The following is a 22194-nucleotide window of genomic DNA, read 5'->3' as shown; positions in this document are numbered from 1 at the left end:
ACAAGATGGGTGGAGGGTTGATGGATTTATATACACACGTTCTGGGACTGTCAGAGGCAGATTCACGTTTTGTCAGTCAGACTTTGCTGCAAGTTGATGTGACTCAGGGACAATCAGCAAATGAACCATGTATGATCGACCGACACTGACTTGGCCCCTAGTCAGATCTCCCACTGAATCATCGAGCGATGGGTAACTCGGAATTCACCAAACTCAATTTGTGCTATGACGGTAGCGCTTGAAAACAACAATTCCTATAGAGTCACAAGACGTAGTGGTTTTCACCAGGCATGAGTGCAATCCTGCCTCACGTTTCCTGCCGTGCCGTGTCACCCAGCCTTGCCAGCCTTGTTTCCGTTAGCGCGAAATTATCCGTCGCGTTTACCCACTATCCGCGCTAGACATTTGCAAATCAGTCGCGTACGCAAATCCACTCTGGTGATTTTCTCCAAGCAACACCCATATCGGATTGCCAACCGCGACCATGGCGCAAAGCCCACAGCATTCCGAACTCGCCCAGGCCGTGCAAGAGGGCATGCAGAATCTTTTGTCTGCCCTTGGGCCACGCGACGACCCAACTACTGCGCGAGCTCGGCAGTTGGTGCAGTACTTTGATGTCCTGCAAGCACAGTACCAGAAGCTCTGCGAACAGCTACAAGAAGAGAAGGACGGCCTCGCAGCGGACCGCATGCAGTTCCAGGGGCATACACAGCGTCAAGATGCGCTCGCAGAACTGTCGAGACAGCTGACCGCAAGAGAAAACACTCTCGAGTCCGAGCAAGCCGAGCTCCTCAAAGAACGCACGAAGCTCAACTCCGAGAAAGAAGCACTCGAAGCGCAACGCCGTGCCCTCGCCCAACAAGACGAAGAGGCCACGGCGGCCAAGAGCAAATTCGAAGAGGAACGTCAGGAGTTTCTCAACAGCAAGGGTCAACTTGAGCAGCAGACTGCTACCCTAGAAGAAAGTCGCAAGTTGCTGACCCAAACGATGAAAGATTTTGCAGCGACACAGGCTCAGTCTGCAGCCACGCAGAAAACGCTGACTGACATGACCACAGCCGTTGCACATTCGCAACTTCAGATCGCAACAACGATTGACGACAAGATCGAGGGACTGAAAAGGCACGAGTCTAGTCACAGCGAAGTCCAAAAGGCCCTTGCCGAAAGCTCTACGGAACTGACGACCAAGCTTGCGCAATTTCAGAACACTCTGACCGAAAAGCAGTCTGAAGCCACAAACATGCTTGACAAGGCCACAAGCACGTTGACACAGACCCACGATATGCTGGGTGACCGCATCGATGCATTCACCGAAAAGCAGTCTGACGTTGACACCAAGATCCAAACCTTGCAGTCTGACACCAACAAGATTGAGAGTGCCGCAAACACTCTGACAAGCGAACTCGAAAAGACGAACAAGCTGGTGGCCAACAGCATCGCTGAACTCGCTGACAAGCAGTCACAGGCGACACAAGGGATCGATGGCGCAACAACCAAGTTGACCGACACCCATGAGCTGCTTGGTACAACCATGTCTGAGGCTGTTGCCAAGTTGGAAACCTTGCAGTCGAACATTCCCACACTGACAAGCCAGCTGGAAAAGACACACAAGCTGGTCGATAACAGCATCACCGAAATCACTGACAAGCAGTCTGGGGCTTCAAAGGCGATTGCCGATGCCACCACAGCCCTGACAGGCAAGTTGGAAGAAACCAAAACGCTGGTCAATGCTAGCATGGCAGAGTTTGCTACCAAGCAATCTAAAGCCACAAAGGAAATCGCAGAATTCCAGTCTGGGGCTAAAACAGACCTTTCAAACGCCGCCAGTGTACTGGAAACCAAAATCAAGGACGCCCAGCAGTGGCTGACGGACAGCATAATCCAAGCGCAGGGCGAACGGTCGCAAGCTCAAGAGACTTGGAATCTGCAGACCAAGTCTCAGTCTGAAAGTGCCGATAGACTGAAGGTCGCGATCGAGGGAGTTGAAAAGTCAATCATTGGCAACGTTTCTCGGGTCAACGAACACGTCTCCAAGATCACTGACCTTGTGCAGACACAGTCCCAGTGCGCTGAAAGCGTCAAAACGTCCACACAGTCGATCCATACCGATGTCGCCAATGTGTCTGAGGCCGCAAAGGAACTGACAAAGACAGTTGACGAAGCCAAGACACTCATGCAGAACAGCGCTTCCGACATGACTTCTACGTTCGAACGTGTCACTGGCCTTACGAACAAGCAGTCCGAATGTGCGGCCAAGCTGGAGACGACAGCCAACGCAACTCGGGAAAGTGTTTCGAAGGCTGAAAGTCTCACACAAAAGCAGACTGCCTGTTCTGAGAAGCTGGACAAGACGATCCAAAATACTGAAAAGCTAATTGCCGAGCAGTCTCAATGTGTTGCCGACCTGGAGGACACGGTTTCAAAGACTGAAAGTCTGACGCAAACGCAGTCTGAATGTGTTGCCAGCCTGGCGGCTACAGTCGCAAAGACTGAAAGTCTGACGCAAACGCAGTCTGATCGTATTGCTAACCTGGCGGGCGCAGTTTCCAAGACTGAAGATCTGACGAAAACGCAGTCTGAATGTGCTACTCAGCTAGGCACGACAGTCAGAGATCTCGAGCTTTTGACACAAAAACAGTCTGATCTTGCTGCCAAGGTGGACGAGAAGCTCGAGGGAAGTGATAGCAAGGCTCAAGCACTGACCAAACAACAGTCAGACTATGCTGACAAACTGGACAAGACTGTCACTGATTTCCAGGCAAGTGTGTCCAAGGCTGAAGCACTAACCAAAACGCAGTCTGAATGTACTAGTCAGCTTGAGAAAACAGTCACGGCTACCAAAACACTCGTCAATGTTGATCTGTCTGAATTGGTTCTCAAGCATTCCAAATGCGCCGATGAGCTCAACAAGAGCTTCACTGGGATGAAAACCCAGCAAGACGCACATGCCACCACCCTGGGCGACACCGTTACCCGCTTCACTGATGCACAGTCTCAATATGCGGATGCGCTGAAAGCAACCGTCGAGACAGCACAAGGCTTGACCAAACAGCAAACAGATTGTGCTGAACTCCTCAAGGACAAGATCAACGATAGCGAGCAGTTGATCAACAAGAATGTCTCTACGTTTGCTGACCTGACAAAGTCTCATTCTGCGACCATTGACCAAGCGACGTCTTCAATCAATGAGTGGAAAACCAAAGCAGAAGAGACTAGCAAGTCTTTCGGTCAGACGATGGCCGACATGGCAAAGAAATGTGAGGATTCCAACTCGGATCTTGGTGCCACGGTCAAGGAAGCCCTTGCAGCCGCCCAAGGCTTGAAGGAGAGCAGCTCAGCTCTTTCCGTGCAGGCTGGCAGCCTCCAGCAGACCAGGGCAGAGCTTTCCACGCAGACGGATGCCATCAAAGGTGTTCAATCCACCTTGGATACAAAATTGGCCGAACTGAAGACCCTGTTGGACGCCCGTGTGCCCACGCTCCTTAGCTGCACTCCAGAAGATGTTGAGAGCACTTTCGGGCATCTAGCCTCCGCCTCCCGCAAACGCAGGGCGGAAAGACTGGACGAAATCCAGTCCGAAAGCGACCCTTTCAATCAGAGTCCAGGGGATCCATTAGAGGTACAAACTGATGCCCCCAATTCCGATCTCAAGCGTCGCCGTACAAGATCCGAGCAAGGCCCGGTCCTCAACATTCCAATTTCTCGAACTCGCCCGGCATACACATCCAAGCTTTGGGATCAAGTCAGTGTCATTGTAAACCGAATGAGCAACGTCACACCAGACATCGAGGACGAGGATGAGACCTCTCTAGATCCCCTGGTGGCCTTTCTCTTTCTCGTTCCATTGCTCGTCGGCAATCAGGAGGCATGGGATCACTTTATGGAACATGGGCCACGAGGTAGATGGATCTGTTCCGAGTCGCTTAGCACCATGAACTACCGAGAGGTGGATGCGCCTGATGAAAGCAATCAGCAATGGGTTTGTCCCATTCATCTCGCGCCTTCCGAAAGGGACTCATGCTTTCTAATCAAGCTCCCCGAAGGCGAAGATGGCAAAAGGGTCATCATTGGTACCCTCCAGAGCGGTGAGAGTACCTAGGTAGTTGATATACAACTCCACCCATTGTTGCATTGTCCCATGTGGAGTGATCATGTCTTGGTAGTGATTGTTGTTCTATCAGCTTGCAGTGTGAGGTGCATTTCTATCAACGTGATTACTTGTTTGACTCTATGCTCCAAACACCAGACTCGAAACACCTCCACCGTAGCCCTTTGCTTACTACTAGAGCCTTGTCGTCAAGCTTGTAAGTAGTTACATGGCAAACCAGTAGTACGTCACCGTCCAGCCCCTACTGGAACCTTATCGTCAAGACAACTGCTTGTGGGTAGGTAGGTACATGGCAACTACGTGTGTCCAAGGCAAACCTGTAGTACGTCACCGCCTCCCCCGGGCTCCGTGTACCTACCTTGGTACGTACCTAGAGGTAAATACCGAGTGAAGGGGTGGTCTTGAGACCGTCTGATCTTTGACAAGAGCCCAGCCGTTTGCCAGCCGCCAGAATTGCCCACAGAAATTTTACTCTTCTTAATTCACTTGTCTTGCAATTTCTACTTCTACTCCCGTCGCAAACAACCCCTCCATTTCATTTCTTCCTCACAACAACAACCACCACCACCACCACCACCACCACATACACATCGAGCAAAAGTGAGCCAGAGCACAAGCACGTATCGTGTTCAACCCTTCCACTGACCATTTCTCTTATGCAGATCTCATTCACTATGGCAGACCGCGGCGGCGCACCACCGCTCAACAACCAAGTCCGCTCTCAGGACACCCAAGCGACTCAACAGCCGCAAGTCACCAGCAACCACCACGCTGGATACAGCCGGGAAATGGACATTGATTCCGTTTCTAATCAAGATGGCGTCAACTCCGCCAACAGCGGAGTGACCCATCACTCGCAAGTCGAGAATCAAAGCGTCGCGACCTCTGCAAACAGCGGAGCGCACGCTCAATCACAGGTTGAGGATCAAAGCGAGGTCCAACACCTCCACACTCACCCACTCGTACATCGCCCGCGCGGGCAGTACATTCAGGACACTGTCCAGCCGCGAGCCCAGCCGCGAACTGCACCAGGCAATAGCCGCAAGAGGGCCTACGAGCCAGACTACAGCTTTGCTGACATTTATCGCAGCGCTGATCAAATCGAACAGCGCATGGGAGTTCGTCGCCTGCCTTTTGTGGGAGGGTTCCTGCAACAGGAACCCCATGATAGGGTCCATGTCCAGTACAACAATCCACACTACAAGGATCAGCTTGAGCTTTTGGGCGGCAATCAGTCCTCCATCAACTGGTTTGCCCCGGACCGACAGTCCAAGGTCAACTACGGGCATCAGTTCGTGGCAAAAGTTGCCACAGATGATGAGAGCCTTACGGCCCTCGTCAAAACCATTCAGCAGGAAGCTCGCAAGCAGGGTTCTCACATTGTCAATCTGTGGATGCAGTGTCAAGACTCGAACGAGCAGCGTAAGCTGTCAAAGACTGTGGTTGGTCAGACCTACAACCACCTGGCTCCCTCGTACAACGCGACGATTCAGACATGCACCGCATGCGGCAAGGCTGGTCACAGAGTCAGGGATTGTCCCAAGCCGGACACTGTGCATTTCAGCATCAGAATGTGCCCGGTCTGCGATACGCAAGAGCACCCCTTTGATGCGTGTCTCGAGGTTCGAAAGAGGCTCCCTCTTATCAACACGGACACTCAAGGTCCAGAGCAGCCTCCCAATGTCGTCGAGGCGTACAAGTGGTTCGGCGAGATGCTGATGACGAGGCGTGTCAATAAGCCGCCGGTGCGCACTACTCAAGTTAGCTGGACAGCCGTTGCTCTGTATTTGCACCACTATGCCCCGGATTTCATGTTCCAGGGCGCACCCTGGAGCCTGCCATTCACGTGCAAAATGTCCAAAGCTCGCCGTCGCGATGACATTCTCGATGGCCGCACCCACTGGCAGGATTGGGACCCCAGCAAAGGCCACAGGGACGAGGACCTGACTACGGACCCTTTGTGCCGGTCCCTGGCGGTTATCGTCGAGAGCCTCCGGATACGCGAGCTGACTTCCGAGCGGTTCGTGACCTCAGCGACGCGCGTTGCCTTGCACAATAGCGTCCACACTGAATTCACTCAGCACCTTCAAGTGGACCCGCGGTCCGAAGGCCGTTTTCACATTGAGCTCACTGAAGCCCCTGCTTCAATTGCCCATGCAGTCGGCAGTGCTGCCCCGAGACCTGCGCCCAACCCTGCGCCCAACCCTGCTGATGCTGCAGTCGAGGAGCCTCCCCGCGATCGGTCAATGCCCGTCATCATCAAGACTGAGCCAGACACAGAGGGCTCTGGCATCACGGTTCCGAAAGAACTCGTCAAGCTTCCGACCGAGCATGTCACCGTCACGGAACGGTGCTTGAAAATCCTTGACGAGGACGAAGACGCTGACCCGGCTCAGTTGCTTTTTGAGTTGATGCCACCCACAAAGCCGCATAACAGGGTTATTCAGCCCGCACAGATGCGTCCACTGGCGTTGCGAGTAGCTGCTCTTCGGGTTGCGAAAAACAACTCGCTCAGACAGTATGGCGAGAGCTCTACAGCCAATGCTCAGGATCCTGACACTCAGATGACTGAAGGCGATCCTCCAGCCGGTGTCAGCCAGTCCGGCCAAGCGTCGGAGCATGCCGGCAATGCAACCGAGGATGCTCCTGAGGAGGAAGAAGAGGAAACCATCGAACGTTCAGACGATGAGGACAATTTATTCTTTCCCAGTCAAAAGCCCATTCGAAAAGACTCATCTAGTGAGTCGTCTCATTCCTCGGATGAAGGCGAAAACCCCATTTAGTTGGCAGATTGTCTGCCAGCCAGGCATGAACCTTCCCAGTATCGAAGTCGGTTGCCTGGTAGCTAGACTAGATTGCAAATAAATGTGAATTGCAATCTGAACGTACTTGTATGCTTCCCTTTCTATCTCAATGTGATTGTGCTGTTGATGTGTGACTGTTGATGTGTGACTGTTGATGTGTGATTGTTCTTAGGTATGTACACACTATGCCGAGTGACATTGACCATTAAGAACGAGGAAACCTACTCCTACCCTGACTACCTCCTCTAGCGAGTTTTCTGAGCTATCAGATGTTAGAAGCCAGACTGTACCTGTCTTGAGTCATTCAGCAGCATAGAGATATCACGAGGTTTGAGCTTTGGGGATGGAATCACCAGTGGACAAAGGAATCACAGGCAAATACAGATTCACGGGGGGGCACATGGATAGGCAGGTGACTGACATTGGGTGCCAGTAGGATTACTATTTCATAGCCTCATGTCTGACTCGACTCTTCATCAGAACATGCTACAACGCCAGACTTGCTGGTTAGGATCCCGAGAAGTTCATACTCCTCCTTCTTTTGTTTGGTTTTGGCATTTATCCACTCGAGGAGCTCTCGCATATTATTGCACTTGTCCTGGAGCAGGCCCATTTCATTCATACCATCAGCCGCACTTTGACACAGCGCGCTGGCGCCGTCTTGGATCGTCTCTGCCTCTCTGTTGATCTCGCGCCTGGTCAGTGGTTCCAGAGTGCGCATTTGGTCATGCGCCTTTTGACGGGCTTTGACGTCAACTAGCGACCCCTTCACGTTATCTTTCAGAAAATGCCTTTTCACAAAGACCAAGTCTTTGGCCATGGCCACGCTCCCCGCGCCAATCTCGGCTGTCTGACCGGTCTTCTTGTTGTTGAACCCGTCCTGTGTCACGTAGCAGTTGCCCAGAGCGCCAACCAGCATCTCGGCAAGGCTCAGTTGAGATTGCTTCCACGTCCGAATGGCACAGACGACCCTCTGGATGGGGTTGAAGCCCTGCATCTTGAGCAGGCTCATTGTCAGGGCATAAAAGTCGTTTGCCTTGGCAAAGGTGGACTTGTTGCCTGCCTTGGGCACGTAGGCGTCCACGCGCTGTTTCAAGTTGTTGCTGCAGCCCACGTACAGCGGCGACTGAATTGTCCTTGTGCGCCCTGTTGGGTCAAGCCGCATTGCTTCTTTGGCTCTGTCTCTGAAAGACCGCAACAAATGTTTGACCCTGGAAAAAGACTTGTCCTTGTAGCAGAACCTCAGGTTGCCCTCTGCCTTGTGATCCCACGTTCCGTAGGTATTCTCCACCTCGAGTATGAAATCGATCTTGTCTTGCTGTTGGCGCGACAGCGGCGCGGCCATGTTGAGGTTGTTTTTCACTTGTGTCCACAACTCGCATCCGGCAATGTACTTTGTCAGATTATGCACAAATGTGACCAGTTCGTTTCCATTCAGGAACGCGCCTTGCTTCCCCTCAAGGGAAATCCCGACGACATAAACTCCACAGCCGTCCAGACTGTAGCTCATGCCCCCTGATCCTGCAACACGTATAGTGCCTGCATCATCGTAGGCGACCGTGCCAAGCACAACCGCCTCGAGGACTTCCCTCGGGATGGAGTAAAACAGCTGGAACATGTCTCCCCGGCCGCGCTTTGCGTCCTTAAAGAGAGGGCAACAGTCGTCAAGGTCGATGTGACCGCTGGCCCTTCTGACTCGCAAGTGCTCGACCAACATCGGGTCAAACAACAGGGCCAGCTCAAAGTACGACGCCTTTTTCTGCAGAGCCTTGGCAAACTCGTACCTGGGTCCCGAAAGCAGGGGAATCTTGGCCGTGGCCGCCACTGGATTTGGTAAGGTGTTCATGGTGATTGCTGGTCTGGAATGAATCAACGTTGTTGTGTAAATTCGCCATGACCACAAGAGATTCACCACTGCCAGGTGCTTTAGCCTTGACACGAAAATTTTCTCTCTTTTGGTCCTGCCCATCATCGCTCTTTCCTCTTCCCCAAAGTTCAACTATCGCGACTGCCATATTTCGATACATCCTGTCAAAGGCGCCCATCACTTCTAGTCAGGGTTAGGGGTTAGCTCCGGGCAGGGGGGTGCAGGGGGCCGGTGAGAGGCCCCCGCGTGTAAATGTTGCGAAGACGGTGTCAGGTTGTCACGGAATGCATGTTTTCAACTATGTAGTGCCCTTATGATACAACTTTTCGTCTGGACAGAACCTCGACGGCCTCTGAGCACATCCGCCTCTTGCCAGGAATGTTTGACACGTCCTCTCCGTGGCTTCTCGCCTAACTGCTCTTGGTAGGTCCAGTCGTTGACATGTTTCTGGTGGTAGCTCTGCCCCCCATTAGCTCCCAACAACGGTCACATAACCATGCTGTTCGGTTTTGTCTACCGACGCCGAGTAAGGCCGACCGTCGCTGTGGACCGAGTTGGTTGGGCATAGTACTTGGCTGGTCGGGAAACGGCCCTGCGCCGGGATGTCGACATAGCGGTTTGGTATATACTTGCTAGCTATCTGGGAGGTTCGATCCTGGTTAGTTCTCGCTTGCCAAAGACTTGTTAGAGTTTGTATGTGACGTAGCTAGAGGCCCCGTCGCCTAGGCAGTCTTCCAGTCTGGTGACTTTTGCTGATCGGCTGATTATACTATTATCGGACGTCGCATCTGGTAAAGCTCTAGCTCTTTGTGTTCGCGTGGTGCTGCTTGATGATTCCAGACATTCGTTGCGTTGCCAAATGTCGGTCATTGGCGGTTGTGCCGGGAAACTCGGAGTACCGGTCTGTAGGTTATTGTGGCTCGGCTGACTGGGCCAATGTCGGGTTCGGCTACGGTGTTGGCATGGTTGGTACACAAGGTCGATTGTGTTAACACAAGTCCACTATGGGCACCTACAGCTAGTGGTGATACTATTACTTGTACATTCAAAAAGACCCACCCAGCGTGTTTCCACTTCGGCGTAGGCTGCATCAAGACACCACAAGGCTGCACACTAAATCCTTGCGAATCAATTTTCATTCCCTCCCCGTCACCACTGCCCACCATCTCTCAACAGATTCCGCACACCTACGAGATGACACTGTCTACCACATGGACCTGTCCAAGAGATTCTATCGTCAGCTGCGAGGTCAGATGCCAACACGATTGCCAGCAACCGCTACCGACACTGCTTCTTCCCACACGTCATTGACCAAGCCAAGCAGGCCACTCATAAGTCCTTTGCTCTTATCCTACGTTGTATTGACCGGCTAGCTAACCCACTGATGCGCGTTCCGCATAGCGATTTGTCCTAGATACCAGTCTCGAGTCGACCCTACACGATTTTGAATCGACGCGACACAATCTCTACTACCGGCATTCTCGACAACCGAATCCCAACTCACAAGGTCCAAGCGGCCTAGCAGCCGCAAATCACCAGCAACCACCGAGCCGGATACGGACAGTACAGTCAAGGGGCCGACATGGACAAGGTCGCAAGAAGGCCTATGCGCACGTGTGCCTGGCAACAAGAACGCCATGGCAGAGTCAGGTACATCTACAATACTCAAAGTCCACAGCTCCTACAATCCCGGTAATCCAATAGCCGAGAAGGCAATACTCTAAGTAGCCACACGGTACGGGTCTGGGGAGATCACAGCTTGTACAGGGCATGTTGTCCGAATCTCCAATCACTGTCACGCCCGTGTATGTAGCTCTCCTTCTCTTGAGGTCGTGCTGTCATTGTCCCAGTATCGCTTCGTGTCTCGGCTCAACAGTAGTGTCCGATGTTTTTGCGCCACTTCGCTATGTGATGGTACAAGTTGTCTAGCTACCAGGGCCTGGAGTTCGGTTTCTCAGGGATTACACACGAGGCTGGCGCCGCGGCAACGGTAACGGTGTACGGCGTTCGACTGTGTACCTGCATGATTCCCGTTATTAGGTTCGGTAGAATGCGTTGGGTTCGAACGGACTGGGATGTAAAAATAAGATGCATACAAGTGGACAGACAACGCATAGAGCCAAGATCATTTTCAACATCAGCCGAAAACAACGATTGTCTGCGCGGCTGTCAGGGGTACATCCCCACATGGGATGGAATTGGCCCACTAGGGAGTTCAAATGTCAGCCTGTTAATGCACAGGCGCTATAACACCCTGTAAACGCCAGTGTACTATCACTTACACATTTCCATCAGCCTATCCATCAATTCCTCAGCCTTCCCCTCGGATCTTCTGAGCACCTCAGCTGCATCGTCCCTGCATTATCGCCTCATACAATAGCGTTCCCACAATTCCTATCACTGCATGTACCCTTCAAGTCATTATCAACAATGAAACGCCTGTTCGATGCGGTTGTGGTGCATGCATTCCCCTGCCTATGCATCCTCAGCACAAACAACCCATTTGTGGGCCGACGGGAGGCTTGAGGCTCTGTTTGCTCTACATGGCCCCTGCGCCCGCACATACCCGATTCAACGACATGTCATTTTACGTCGGCCTCGTTGGCTTATCTCGGCACAAAGGCCAATACCTGCTCGTTTGGATCATGATGTTGGCTGTCCATTGCGATTTGACACAAATCTCGCATAGGTATGCTTTGGGTGGAAGGTGACTCTGGTCGGATAGGTAGACAGGTAGTGGTAGCCAATGGATGCGGCAGATTGCAAGAAAGAATTCCGCCGTATCGGGTATCCCATGCCCTTTAACGCTCTGCGACCTATGGCAACCTCAACCCTGTAATCCGCCGGCTGTGTTTGTATGCCCCTTGCCCCTGTGTGGTCTCGTGTGTCGTTGCCTCAGGCTTCGTCTCCCTACGGCCAAGGCAAACCCGACCCCGCTGCCCGTTTTTCATTACCTACATTCAGGTACCAAACTGACCAACCACGCGTTGCAAGCACTCATTTGGCGCACCACTTTGCAACCATGGCTCCCAAGAAATCGGTCAAAGATATCTACGACATCCCAAGCGACGACGAAGACGACGAAAACACCCCGCTGGTCAAAGCCAAGACGCATCAACGTCCAATGCCACCGAAAGCTCCTCCGTCGCGCACCGGCGCATCCAAAGATGGCCTCGTCGTTAGCGACAGCCAATCTGAAGGCGAACATCCACGTCCTGGACCCAAGCGGTCCGCTAGACAGAGCTCTAGGCTCGTCATCGAGCTACCCCAGAGAAAGGCGCCTCCTTCTGACGTAGAGATTGTGGACGTGGACGGCGATCAAAACCACAATTCACCCGTCGACCGGGTCAAAAAGAAGAGGCCAGCGCGCAACTCTACATCCTCGTCCAAGTTCGTTGACAGAGGGGACAGCAGCACCCCTCTAGAGTCTGATGACGAGGCAGACGGACAGCAGGGAGGCAGAATTACTGCGCGAACCTTTACGGCCCATCTTTCCGTCGAGATGGTCGAGCCAACCAGAGAATTTCTCAAGGCGCTTCCCGATCACAAGTCGCGGGCTCATACTTGGGTTCGAAAGTACAAGACCGGAGCCGTCAACATGGACATTCTCAACAATGAGATCCTTCCCTGGGTCCCTCGCTCCGAGGACTGGACCGAGGAAGACCACAAGAGAATTCACCGCAAGTGGCGCGATGACCCAACACGGGATAAACAGATTGAAACAAAAACAAACAAAGACATTCAAACGCTGACCAAGACGTGTTTGCTCTTCTTCCGCTGTTTACCCGAGCATATCCTGTCCAGAAACGACATGGAATATGACTTTGGGCAGAATAGCACTTCCAAAGATGGGGAGCAAACCCTTATCTGGAGTGCTCCTTTTTGCAAGGAGATGCATGCTCTCCTTCCGCATGCCATGTTTGCGGGAGACACCAAGCTGTTGGCTACGGCCCTGCAGTACGTCGTCATGGTCGAGACTGACGATCGCAGGTGCTGGCCCATGGCAACGCCTGTATGGGACGAGTTTCCCAAGCAGATGCAGGCTCTGTCTCGCGACCAAAGGACCTCCCAGTCCCGTAGAAGCATCGTCGAGATTCGAAAGGAGGTCAAGAGCAATGGCCAGCAGGCTGGATATGCTCCATCTCATTGGAACATGCTTTTTGAGCGCATTGAGCAGCTGCTCGAAAAAGCGGCAAAGAAGAAGACCAAGAGCCAGATTCCCGACAGGGCGGGAACCTTGAGCGAAGATCCGTTCCAACCCTACAAAGTGCACAAGCGGCATCTTGTCTGTTTGAGGGAGGCCTTGGATCAAATGGGTCCCTTTGGCTTCCCCGCTTGGATGTCTACAACGCTAACAGCCAAAGCCGTCAACGGCTCCAGGCCCAACGATACGTTCCCTACCGGCAAAGACTTTTCCCAGGTCCGTGACCGAATGTATCTCCACGACTTGGAGCGAAGCGCCCATCAAGCAAAGCTGGCTGCCATAGCCCAGGCGCAGCCGCCGTCCGGCTCCCAGCAGGCGCAGCCACCGTCCGTTGCCGAGGCCGCGACGCCCTCGCAGGTGGTTGTGCCAGCAACCCAGCACATCTCCAAGCCCGGTTTCAAACCAAACTCGACCGGGAGTACAAAGAGGCGTCAATCGGTGACCCGGTCGCCGCAGAGAAAAAGACAGAGACAGAACCAATCTCGGTCACCCTCGAGAATTCCGGATACTCAGACGCAGGCAGCTAGGCCAAGCAAGGACCGTCGCGTCATCCGGGCTGATTCAGGCCACGTTGATCACGCAAAACAGCCGGCTGAGCCAGAAGCTCATACAGAGGAGCGGCATGATACCTCCAAGCATCAAGAAAAGCAACATGTCATGCAGGAGCATGATCCCCAGCAAGTCGTGCAGTCAGACAGCGGGGAAAGGCACGGAGATGTTCCCGTTGCAGAGCCCGACAACGCAGGTGCTGGTTCTTCACCTGCACGACTTGGAGAGGCTGAAAACAATCAGCTCTCAGCCCCGCATTCGAGCGTTGCTGATATGCCGGAGCTGAACTTCCCGGTCAGGGCCTTGACGTTCCAATACCTCAAAATGCCGATCGAAGCTCATAACTCCAAGTTGCTAGAGGACGTAGAGGTAAACAATGGAAGCCGAAATGACGGCTCCCACGATGCTTCTCGTGCTTCCTCTATATATGGGCAACGGAAAACACGGCCCTGCCAAACCTCAAGTATACCTGCCTCTACTCTAAACGACCTCCACGTCACAGACTTTCGCTCGTTCCGTCTGGAAGATCTCGAATCTGCTTTCCAAACTCGGGATACCACAACGTGGACTAGGCCATTGAGGAACTAGCTACTAGATACCTATTCAGGACTTGCAAATGCAGATTTGTGTATTGCTCCAGTATGTTTGCCTTGCGTGACTTTTTTGTTGCCCTTCCTGGTCATGTGACGCCGCCTGTGCAAATGACATTTCCCGTGCAGTAGTTCCAGGCCTTGTTTCTTTCCTCACAACAACATCACAACGTGAATCCATCGTCACAATGTCCGCTGAATCGGATGCTCACCACATGCCGCAGCTGGCTAGCCGCGGTGTCCATTTTGGCCATGTCAGATGCGGGCAACCAACTCTTTCGCAAGCGCACATGTTGCTCGCACACCTGCACACGCAAGTCAAGGACCTCGACAAGGGCGCTTCGCAAAACAGCAATCTGTTCAGCTTCATTTACGTTGTTCCCAACCAGCGCAGCGTAATTGACGCGACCGACTATCTAAAGAACGCGCTGGTCGGGTGCCGCGTAAGTCGCAACAAGGTCGTCTCGCAACCCAACACGCTATGCGTTGTCGACTACAACACTGTTTCGGAGCTCAAAGCCGTCACAATCACGCGTCGTACCTTGATTGTGTTTGACCTCAATTGTGGTTGGGTAACCGCGTCGGCCGTCAGCTCTCTGGCACTCGTTCTTGAACGCATCAAGGCTATGTTCACCACTCAAGAACCAAGTCAGCTGGCCATCACCTGTCTGGCCGTATCAGCTTCACCCGAACACGCATGGTCAGAGGCTAAAATTCAAAAGGAATTTCAAGTCAAGCCTCAGGACTACATATGTGATTGGAGGCGCCGCCCTCATCTTCAGCCACAAGTTGTGCCAGTGGTATGCCCGAACCCAAAGGGCACGACACAAGTGGATTGGACGAGCGACCTCGTTATCCGCGCTCTGACTCATCCGAATCGGACGCCTTCGTTTGAGAAGCTCGTCATCGTGTGCCCGGTCAGTGGTTGGCCTGAGCGCGACGCAATCATGGCACGTATCCGCGCAAAATGTGATCGCGCCATTCAGAACCAAGTCCAACAGGTGTTTTGGTCCCCGATAAACGAACGAGTCTTCCAGTATCTTGATAGGGAGGCCCTTTCCAGGTCAGACGGACGTCGCTTTACGATTGTCTTTGCCACGTCCGACGTTCGTTTCCAGCAGCCCTTCCCTTCTAACTGCCAAACGATATACATTCTGCCACAAGAAATGGATCGTCATTTTTTTGATCCATCCTCGAGCCATATTGTCAAGACCCAGTCAAGGATTCAATACCACGACATCATCTCGGCACTCCGAGTCGGAGGCTCCTGTCACATGGTGACAGAAATCCAAATCGCGTGCTTTGACAATGAGCCGATCCCCGAAGACATCCCTGCAGACGATGTTGTGCAGCCCGCCTGGGGCAGCGAAATCATGTCCACGCTCATCAATCTATTCCAACACTTTGCATATCCCAGCCAGAGCCTGCTTGCTCTGCCCCACGACGGATTCATGACCTGCGAGTTGGCCTCACGGCTATTCAGAATGGGCCTTGTTCACAAGATCTCGAGTGGGGGATACGCGCTGACGGATCGTGGCCAGCGGTTGACGGCGCAGTTCCGGCGTGTCCCAGCAAGCAGCTTCGCGGCTGCCTTTCTTCTTTCCTCCATCACACCCACCACCTCGCGTCCCACGCTGGATGCAGTGCTACACACGGTTGGTGTGCTGCTTCATTTCGACCATGGCAGGAAAACACTGGTCGCATTTGACCCAAAAGACCAAGGAGTCACCTCTGAAAACGCTGGAATCGTCGCCGGATGGGCCCGACCTCTGGTCACTCGCGGAGCCCTTTACACAACAGTGGCTGTCCGTGATTATCTGGACCAAAACTTTCAGCCAGAAGATCTCGAGAAGCCAATCAAGCTGTCTACCGGCACCTTGATAAAAGTTGCCCATAAGCTCTACAGTCGCATTAGCGACCGCGTTTCCAGTCTCCGAAAGCTGGTTCCTCCCACACAAAGTGATGACGGGAACCAGGTTGACGCAGACGCAATCGAAAGAGATCTGCTCTTAGTCCACCTTTATAACCTGGTGCATTTCACTGCGTCATCGACCGTCAAGGCAGTGGACGTTGTCTCCGGAATCCCCTTTTCTGGCCTTTCGAGCAAGGCTAGCAATGACGACGTGGGCTCCTTCGCGTTTTACCTTGGCATCAATCTGGACTATGGCGTGCATGTCGCTCACGGCATGATATCTGTGCCACGAACCGTCGTTTACGAAGTCCTCAAGGAGGTGTTTCCTGAGTCGAAGAACTCGGGCTTTGAGGAGCTGCTACGTTGCCTTCGCACGGGTTATCCCATGCGCCCAACGCCTATGGAAGAAAATGAGTCAAGAAAATAGACTGAATTAGATCACTCTTGCTCGCGAGTCCAAACTTCTTGTTGATTGTGTGTATCCTGCCTGCCCTTGTGTACCTGTAGTGACGTCCCCCCGTGAACGCTTTAAACCTCCACATCCTTGTTAACAGGTTGTCCACTGAACAAGGCATTAGAGGACACCCATTAGATGTTTTCGTACGATCACAGACCCTTATTACTTCAAACGGCGGACATTTCCTCTTCTCAATGCCAATAAGCAGACAACAACACGTGCGTCAAAGGATGCAGTCCTGTCCTCCTCCAAGCACAGACCCCCCCAAGCACAGACTTTATGCACCCGTTAATCAGGTGATTTGACCACGCTCCGTTTGCCGTTTGCAGCCCAGGTCCCATCTCTCCCGCACCTAGCACCCGCTCTTTTCTTCTCACACCACTTCACCCACAACACAATCACTCACCCGTTATCGTAAGTCTGTTAGGCACCTCAAACATCCTCCTCATCTAACAAATTCCAGTCATTGCAGACAATGAATGACCCGAACGAACGCCCGGGCGCTGCGCCCAAAGATACCACCATGGCATTGACCCTGCCCGCGCGCTGGCAATCCAAAAACATGATCGATGGCTACCTTCGCCATCAGTGGCCTCCCAAGACTCACTTGGAGCTCCGCCCGTCCGGGCTGGACTGCCTCATCGCGGTCATGCGACACGTGGTGTCGTACCTCCCACAGGGGCGTCGCGACTTGACTCTCAACTGGGCCAAGGAAGGCGACGACCTCACCAAGTCATTTTGGGGCCTAGTCTGGCTGGACTATGACAAAGCCGGAGCAGAGGCGACAGACGTCCTGCGTGGCAAGTTCTTGGATGAGTACAGCAAGAACAAAACAGCAAGGAACGGCAACCCCCCGTTTCAGACGTTGCTTGATTCGCCTCGGGAATTCATGTCCGACTTTTGGGCCCAGCCGGAGATGCTGACACTCAGTCTCTGCATGGTCTGCGATCGAGCTAAAACATGGTATCGAGTGACGGAGCAACGCCTGCGCTTGTACTGGTCGGGCGATATCACCCTAGCGGAATGCGTCAGCAATATCGGGTACCACCGTGTCGATGAGTCGTCTGAAGCGGAATACACCGAGATGTTTACAGAATTCGGAGCACCCGAAATTCTTGCCATTCGATATGCACCCCGCGGTCACCAAGTCCAGAACCTGTATGATCAGATCAGGGGCTTCACTGTCCAGCTCTATGATTTCGACGACCAAGATCGCTACGTCGTGCAAGACGAGACTTGCTATCGCCTAATAGCAGTGGTCAAGCTTAGAGGCACCCCCGATGGGCACGATGCCGTGCGCTTATACCGGCCCAATGGCGTCATGAGCGGTTCCTGCACGGAGACGGACTATTTCCCGACGTCCTGGACTGTCTCCGATTCCGAGCCATACACTCTGGTGTACGCCAGATTCGAATTACCCGACATGTACGACTTTGTCCGGTACCCCGAGCTACCCGTTGACAGGCAAGATGTGCGTGACTTTAGGTTGGCCAATCCACAGCACGACCAGAGTCGCAACCCGCCGACTACTTCGAGTGCTCCAGCGGCTGCAGAGGCAGCCAAGCCCGCTGGCCCTAAGCGCGTAGGCACGAAGCTTAAGATTCCAAAGGTCAAGATTCCTCCGAGGAAGCCCAAGACGTATGGCAAGCAGGGCCAGGAGGCTTCTAGTAATCTGGGTCAGGGCACTTCGGGCCAGGAGACTTCTGGCCAGCCCAGCGAGGGCACTTCTGGCACTTCTGCCAACCCGAGTCAGGACACTTCTGCCAACCCGAGTCAGGACACTTCTGGCACTTCGGGCAGACAGGGTACTTCTTCTACCCGAGGTCGGGAGATTCCTCCCAATCGAGGTCGCGAATCTTCCCGCGACCCACAATATTCTCGCAATCACGGTCGGCAGACTTCTCGTAATCGAGGTCGCGAATCTTCTCGCAATCGAGAAGCTTCTCGCAATCGAGGTCGGCGGACTTCTCGTAATCGAGATCAGGGGACTTCTCGCAATCGACAATCCTCTCGAGGTCGCGAGACTTCTCGCCATCGAGAATCTTCTCGCAATCACGGTCGGGAATCTTCTCGCAATCGAGGTCGGCAGACTTCTCGCAAACATGGTCGGGAATCTTCTCGCAATTACGGTCGGGAGCCTTCTCGCGATCGAGATCAGAGGACTCCTCGCAATCGTCAGACTTCCCGCAATCGAGATCGGCAGACTTCTCGTAGTCGAGGTCGGGAGCCTTCTCGCGATCGAGATCAGAGGACCCCTCGCAACCGAGGCCGACAGACTTCTCGCAACCGAGGCCGGCAGACTTCTCGTAATCGAGGTCCAGAAACACCTCGCAACCGAGGTCGCCGGACTCCTTCGCGCACCATACACGCGGAACAGTCAGTCGCGCCTGGTCGGCCTGCTACCTCTACAGAGCAATCAGACAGACAAGCCTCTCGTTCTCGCCCGCAGAGAAATCCTGTGGAGCATTCAGGCAGACCAGAGCCAGGTTCTAGCCGTGACGCTCTTTTTGTTCATCCTGACAGGGTGAACAACATTACGTTGGGTCAGATAGAAAGGGCAGAATCCCCTCCCTCCAAGTAGTTTAATCAAGGCACTCGTTTATATCGCATGTGAATTGTTGTGTGAGAATGTGACATCTTTGTTTCTCTACTTGACTCTTCATCTCGCTCTCCGTATCCCATCGTGTTACCTTATCCTTTGTCTCCAGCAGCAATCCAATCTCCTAGCCTTTATCCCGGTGATTCATTATGCCTTACTCTATGATCAACATATTCAATGCCATCCACAACAGCACATCAACACCACCGTCGTGTTCTAGTGTTCACACCTCCCATCAACATCACATCAACACCACCATCGTGTTCCAGTGTTCACACCTTCCATCAACAACACATCAACACCACCGTCGTGTTCCAGTGTTCACACCTCCCATCTTCGGGAGCGTCGCTTGCTTCGATACTCTTTGTATAAGACATGCTCCTATTCCCCTTCCACTTTGACTGGCCGAGCAGACGGACTGTATCATTCCAGATACTGCCCCTGGGATATGACAACAAAAAGCGACATGTGAGGTAGCAACGTTTTCCGCATTGTACCCCTGCTTACAGAGCATGGGTTCAAGTTCAACAGGACGAAGCGCTTGTCAGGAATATTGGAGGACTGGAAAGTCATTCGAGGCTTCAAGGTCAACAAGCTCCTATTGCCCTTCCATTTCGACCGGTCGAGGAGACGAACTGTATCATTCCAGAGACTGGGATGCGGCAACAAAAAGATGTAGCAACGTTTTCCGCATTGTACGCCAGGTTGCAGAGCATGGGTTCAACAGGACAGAGCGCTTGTCAGGAATATTGGAGGACTGGAAAGTCATTCGAGGCTTCAAGGTGAATACCTGGCTCTTATTGCTCTTCCACTTTAACCGGTCGAGGAGACGAACTGTATCATTCCAGAGACTGGGACATGACAACAACGTTTTCCGCATTGTACGCCAGGTTACAGAGCTTGCCCCTGGGTTCAAGTTCAACAGGACGAAGCACTTATCAGAAATATCGGAGGACTGAAAGTGACTGAAGGCTTCAAGGTGAATACCTCTAGGTTCTTATTGCTCCAGCTTCTACTTCAACTGGTCGAGGAGACGAACTGTATCATTCCAGAGACTGGGATATGACAACAAAAAAGATGTAGCAACGTCTTCCGCATTGTACGCCAGGTTACAGAGCATGGATTCAAGTTCAACAGGACGAAGAAGCGCTTGTCAGAAATATTGAAGGACTGGAAAGTGACTGGAGGCTTCAAGGCGACTCTCGAACATGAGCAGTAATGCTTTCCAACATAGATATCACCCCTCCACGTCCCATTGCGGAATGATACAGGCAGTAGCGGTAGATGTACGTAGACTTTATCTCGTAGATAGCTATCTTTGTTACATACCGTCATGCTTTGGAAACCTTACCATGGGAGACTGAATGGGTAAAAAGAACTGCTGCCTGCCGAGCTCTCTCCACTCAGAGGTAATTTGTCCGAGTGGCAGACGGTGGTAGACAGCTGACCACTACGTGCCCTTTTACCCCGCCTTGACTTTTATCTTTTCTCCTTCACGTACAACTCGATCGTTGCGCGTCCCACACTCTTTCACCTTCACATCACAACAAAACAAAAACATATCGCAGTGCAAGGATAAGACGGACCTAATCATGACATTGCAACTCAACAGTGGCCACGGCCACCATCAAAGACCAGAGGAGGCATCGCGCCCTCTCTATTCAGCCGAGCTCTTGTCTCGCGAAGCGCAGAAGATCCGCGCAAAAAGCATCCATTACCTTATCCTCAGGAAGGAAGATCCCATCATTCGTCTTAGAGACATCGAGGATCGCTTTGCCGAGACAATCGAAGAGGTCTGCCGGGACCTCTATTACAATCAGGACTTGGCCCCCGATCAAGTCTCGGTCAATTTTCTCCATCTTCTCGCCTGGACACGTCTGATGGCAGATCGTAAGTCAATAACATTCAATATCACTTCCGTCCTCAGTCGGTTCCACGCATGCTAATCGAACTGTTCACAGCCGGTATTCAAGGTGACTGCCGTGCCGAAATCAACACTGCACGTCAGAAAGGGACAGCCAACAAGCGAGGCCGGTACCCCGCTCCTGAATATCAGGAGTACTACAAGTCTCAGAAAGATTGCGATGTTAAGAACAACGAGATGCACCGTCGTCTCGATGAAAAAAAACATGCAAGGGAGAGCCAGTCATCATGGGACGAGGTATATGCGAGTGACAAGATCGGTCCCCTCGGGGGAGGCGGATCTTTGTCTTTGCGAGGTCATCATAGGCCTTCATACACATTGGCGCAGTCTGCTACACAGGTTGCCGCAGATGAGCATGTCTGGGGCGTGTCTTTGCCCAGAGGCAGGGACACACCGGCCCAGGCTGCCAGGGACATGCCCGCCACAGAGACTGTCAAAGCCAGTCTATTCAGCCCTCTGAGCACCATCCAACCCAGCGATTTCGGGTTTGATGACACGCAGGCCTGGGTTGACGCACAACGCCGGCGTAGTCCGAACCCGGCGCCATCTCCTCACGTCCAGGCCGGCCCACAGAAGCCGGACTGGAAACACGATTGCGATGAACTCATGAAGAAGTTCGATGACGACGATGAAGCTGGTGATTGGGCTAACGTCGGGCAGTTGCCGAAGAAACTGGACTCACCGGCACAGGCAGTTGATGCCGAGATTCGTGCTCCCCCTCCTGTCGTCAAACCCACCAAGAAGGACAAGGGAAAGCAGAAGCTGGTTGCCGCGACGCCTGATCTCTCCCGTCTCCCAGCCAAGGTGCCGGCACCGCAGGTCCCGGCTGCACAGGCTGAGACTGCTGTTTCAGAAAAGGTGACGGCCAAAGCACCGGAAAAGACCGAGACTCCTGCTCCCAAGAAGCTTACGGTCAAGGAGCCAGCGATGCCACATCGCGGGCCAACTCCAGCACCTGCTCCCAAGAAAGCAGAGGCTCAACCCACAGAAGTTGTGCCAAGTGGGCGCCCGGCGGTCCAGACCGTCGGCACATCGTCATCGGCAGTCAAGGGCGGCAATCAAGATGTTCTTTTCCTCCCTGGGGAGCCCCCTGCCCCGCCACCTTCTGCCCCTCCTCCGGCCGACGGCTGGCAAGTTGCCGAAGGGAAGAAGAAGCAGATCAAATTGCCGAATCTGGGCA

The 22194-nt window shown here is 53.1% G+C and overlaps 6 protein-coding genes across 6 annotated transcripts; 5 read left to right on the top strand and 1 right to left on the bottom strand.

The window, feature by feature from the left end:
* Nucleotides 1-4782: 4782 nt before the first annotated feature.
* Nucleotides 4783-6891, top strand: B0T23DRAFT_448290 (uncharacterized protein; the record flags this gene model as incomplete). Its single annotated transcript, XM_062841040.1, has 1 exon — nt 4783-6891. One exon carries the CDS (start codon nt 4783-4785, stop codon nt 6889-6891), a length of 2109 nt encoding a protein of 702 aa, XP_062688500.1.
* Nucleotides 6892-7366: 475 nt separating this feature from the next.
* Nucleotides 7367-8758, bottom strand: B0T23DRAFT_432329 (uncharacterized protein; the record flags this gene model as incomplete). The annotated part of the gene is made up of 1 exon (XM_062840374.1): nt 7367-8758. One exon carries the CDS (start codon nt 8756-8758, stop codon nt 7367-7369), a length of 1392 nt encoding a protein of 463 aa, XP_062688499.1.
* A 3043-nt stretch (nt 8759-11801) lies between these two features.
* B0T23DRAFT_448289 (uncharacterized protein) lies at nt 11802-13899 on the top strand (the record flags this gene model as incomplete). The annotated part of the gene is made up of 2 exons (XM_062841039.1): nt 11802-13826; nt 13891-13899. The coding sequence occupies 2 exons, from the start codon at nt 11802-11804 to the stop codon at nt 13897-13899; spliced, it is 2034 nt and encodes a 677-aa protein (XP_062688498.1).
* Nucleotides 13900-14310: 411 nt separating this feature from the next.
* Nucleotides 14311-16461, top strand: B0T23DRAFT_399336 (uncharacterized protein; the record flags this gene model as incomplete). The annotated part of the gene is made up of 1 exon (XM_062838414.1): nt 14311-16461. The coding sequence occupies one exon, from the start codon at nt 14311-14313 to the stop codon at nt 16459-16461; it is 2151 nt and encodes a 716-aa protein (XP_062688497.1).
* Nucleotides 16462-16850: 389 nt separating this feature from the next.
* B0T23DRAFT_423377 (uncharacterized protein) lies at nt 16851-18694 on the top strand. Its single transcript, XM_062839828.1, has 3 exons — nt 16851-16905; nt 16955-18296; nt 18389-18694. Exons 2-3 carry the CDS (start codon nt 16967-16969, stop codon nt 18397-18399), a joined length of 1341 nt encoding a protein of 446 aa, XP_062688496.1. The 5' UTR covers nt 16851-16905; nt 16955-16966; the 3' UTR covers nt 18400-18694.
* Nucleotides 18695-20682: 1988 nt separating this feature from the next.
* Nucleotides 20683-22148, top strand: B0T23DRAFT_432325 (uncharacterized protein; the record flags this gene model as incomplete). Its single annotated transcript, XM_062840373.1, has 2 exons — nt 20683-20980; nt 21052-22148. Coding segments are annotated over 2 exons (1395 nt in total), but the record flags the coding sequence as incomplete, so codon positions are not given.
* Between the last annotated feature and the right edge of the window lie 46 nt (nt 22149-22194).

Source organism: Neurospora hispaniola (genome assembly GCF_033458365.1).
Source record: "Neurospora hispaniola strain FGSC 10403 chromosome Unknown B0T23scaffold_9, whole genome shotgun sequence".
Lineage (NCBI taxonomy): Eukaryota > Fungi > Ascomycota > Sordariomycetes > Sordariales > Sordariaceae > Neurospora > Neurospora hispaniola.
Note: the sequence above shows the minus strand (reverse complement) of the source record. Positions and strands in the feature narration are given on the sequence as shown.

Coding starts and splice junctions, on each gene's coding strand:
- B0T23DRAFT_423377 (XM_062839828.1), top strand. CDS start 16,967: ATGAATGACCCGAACGAACGCCCGGGCGCTGCGCCCAAAGATACCACC.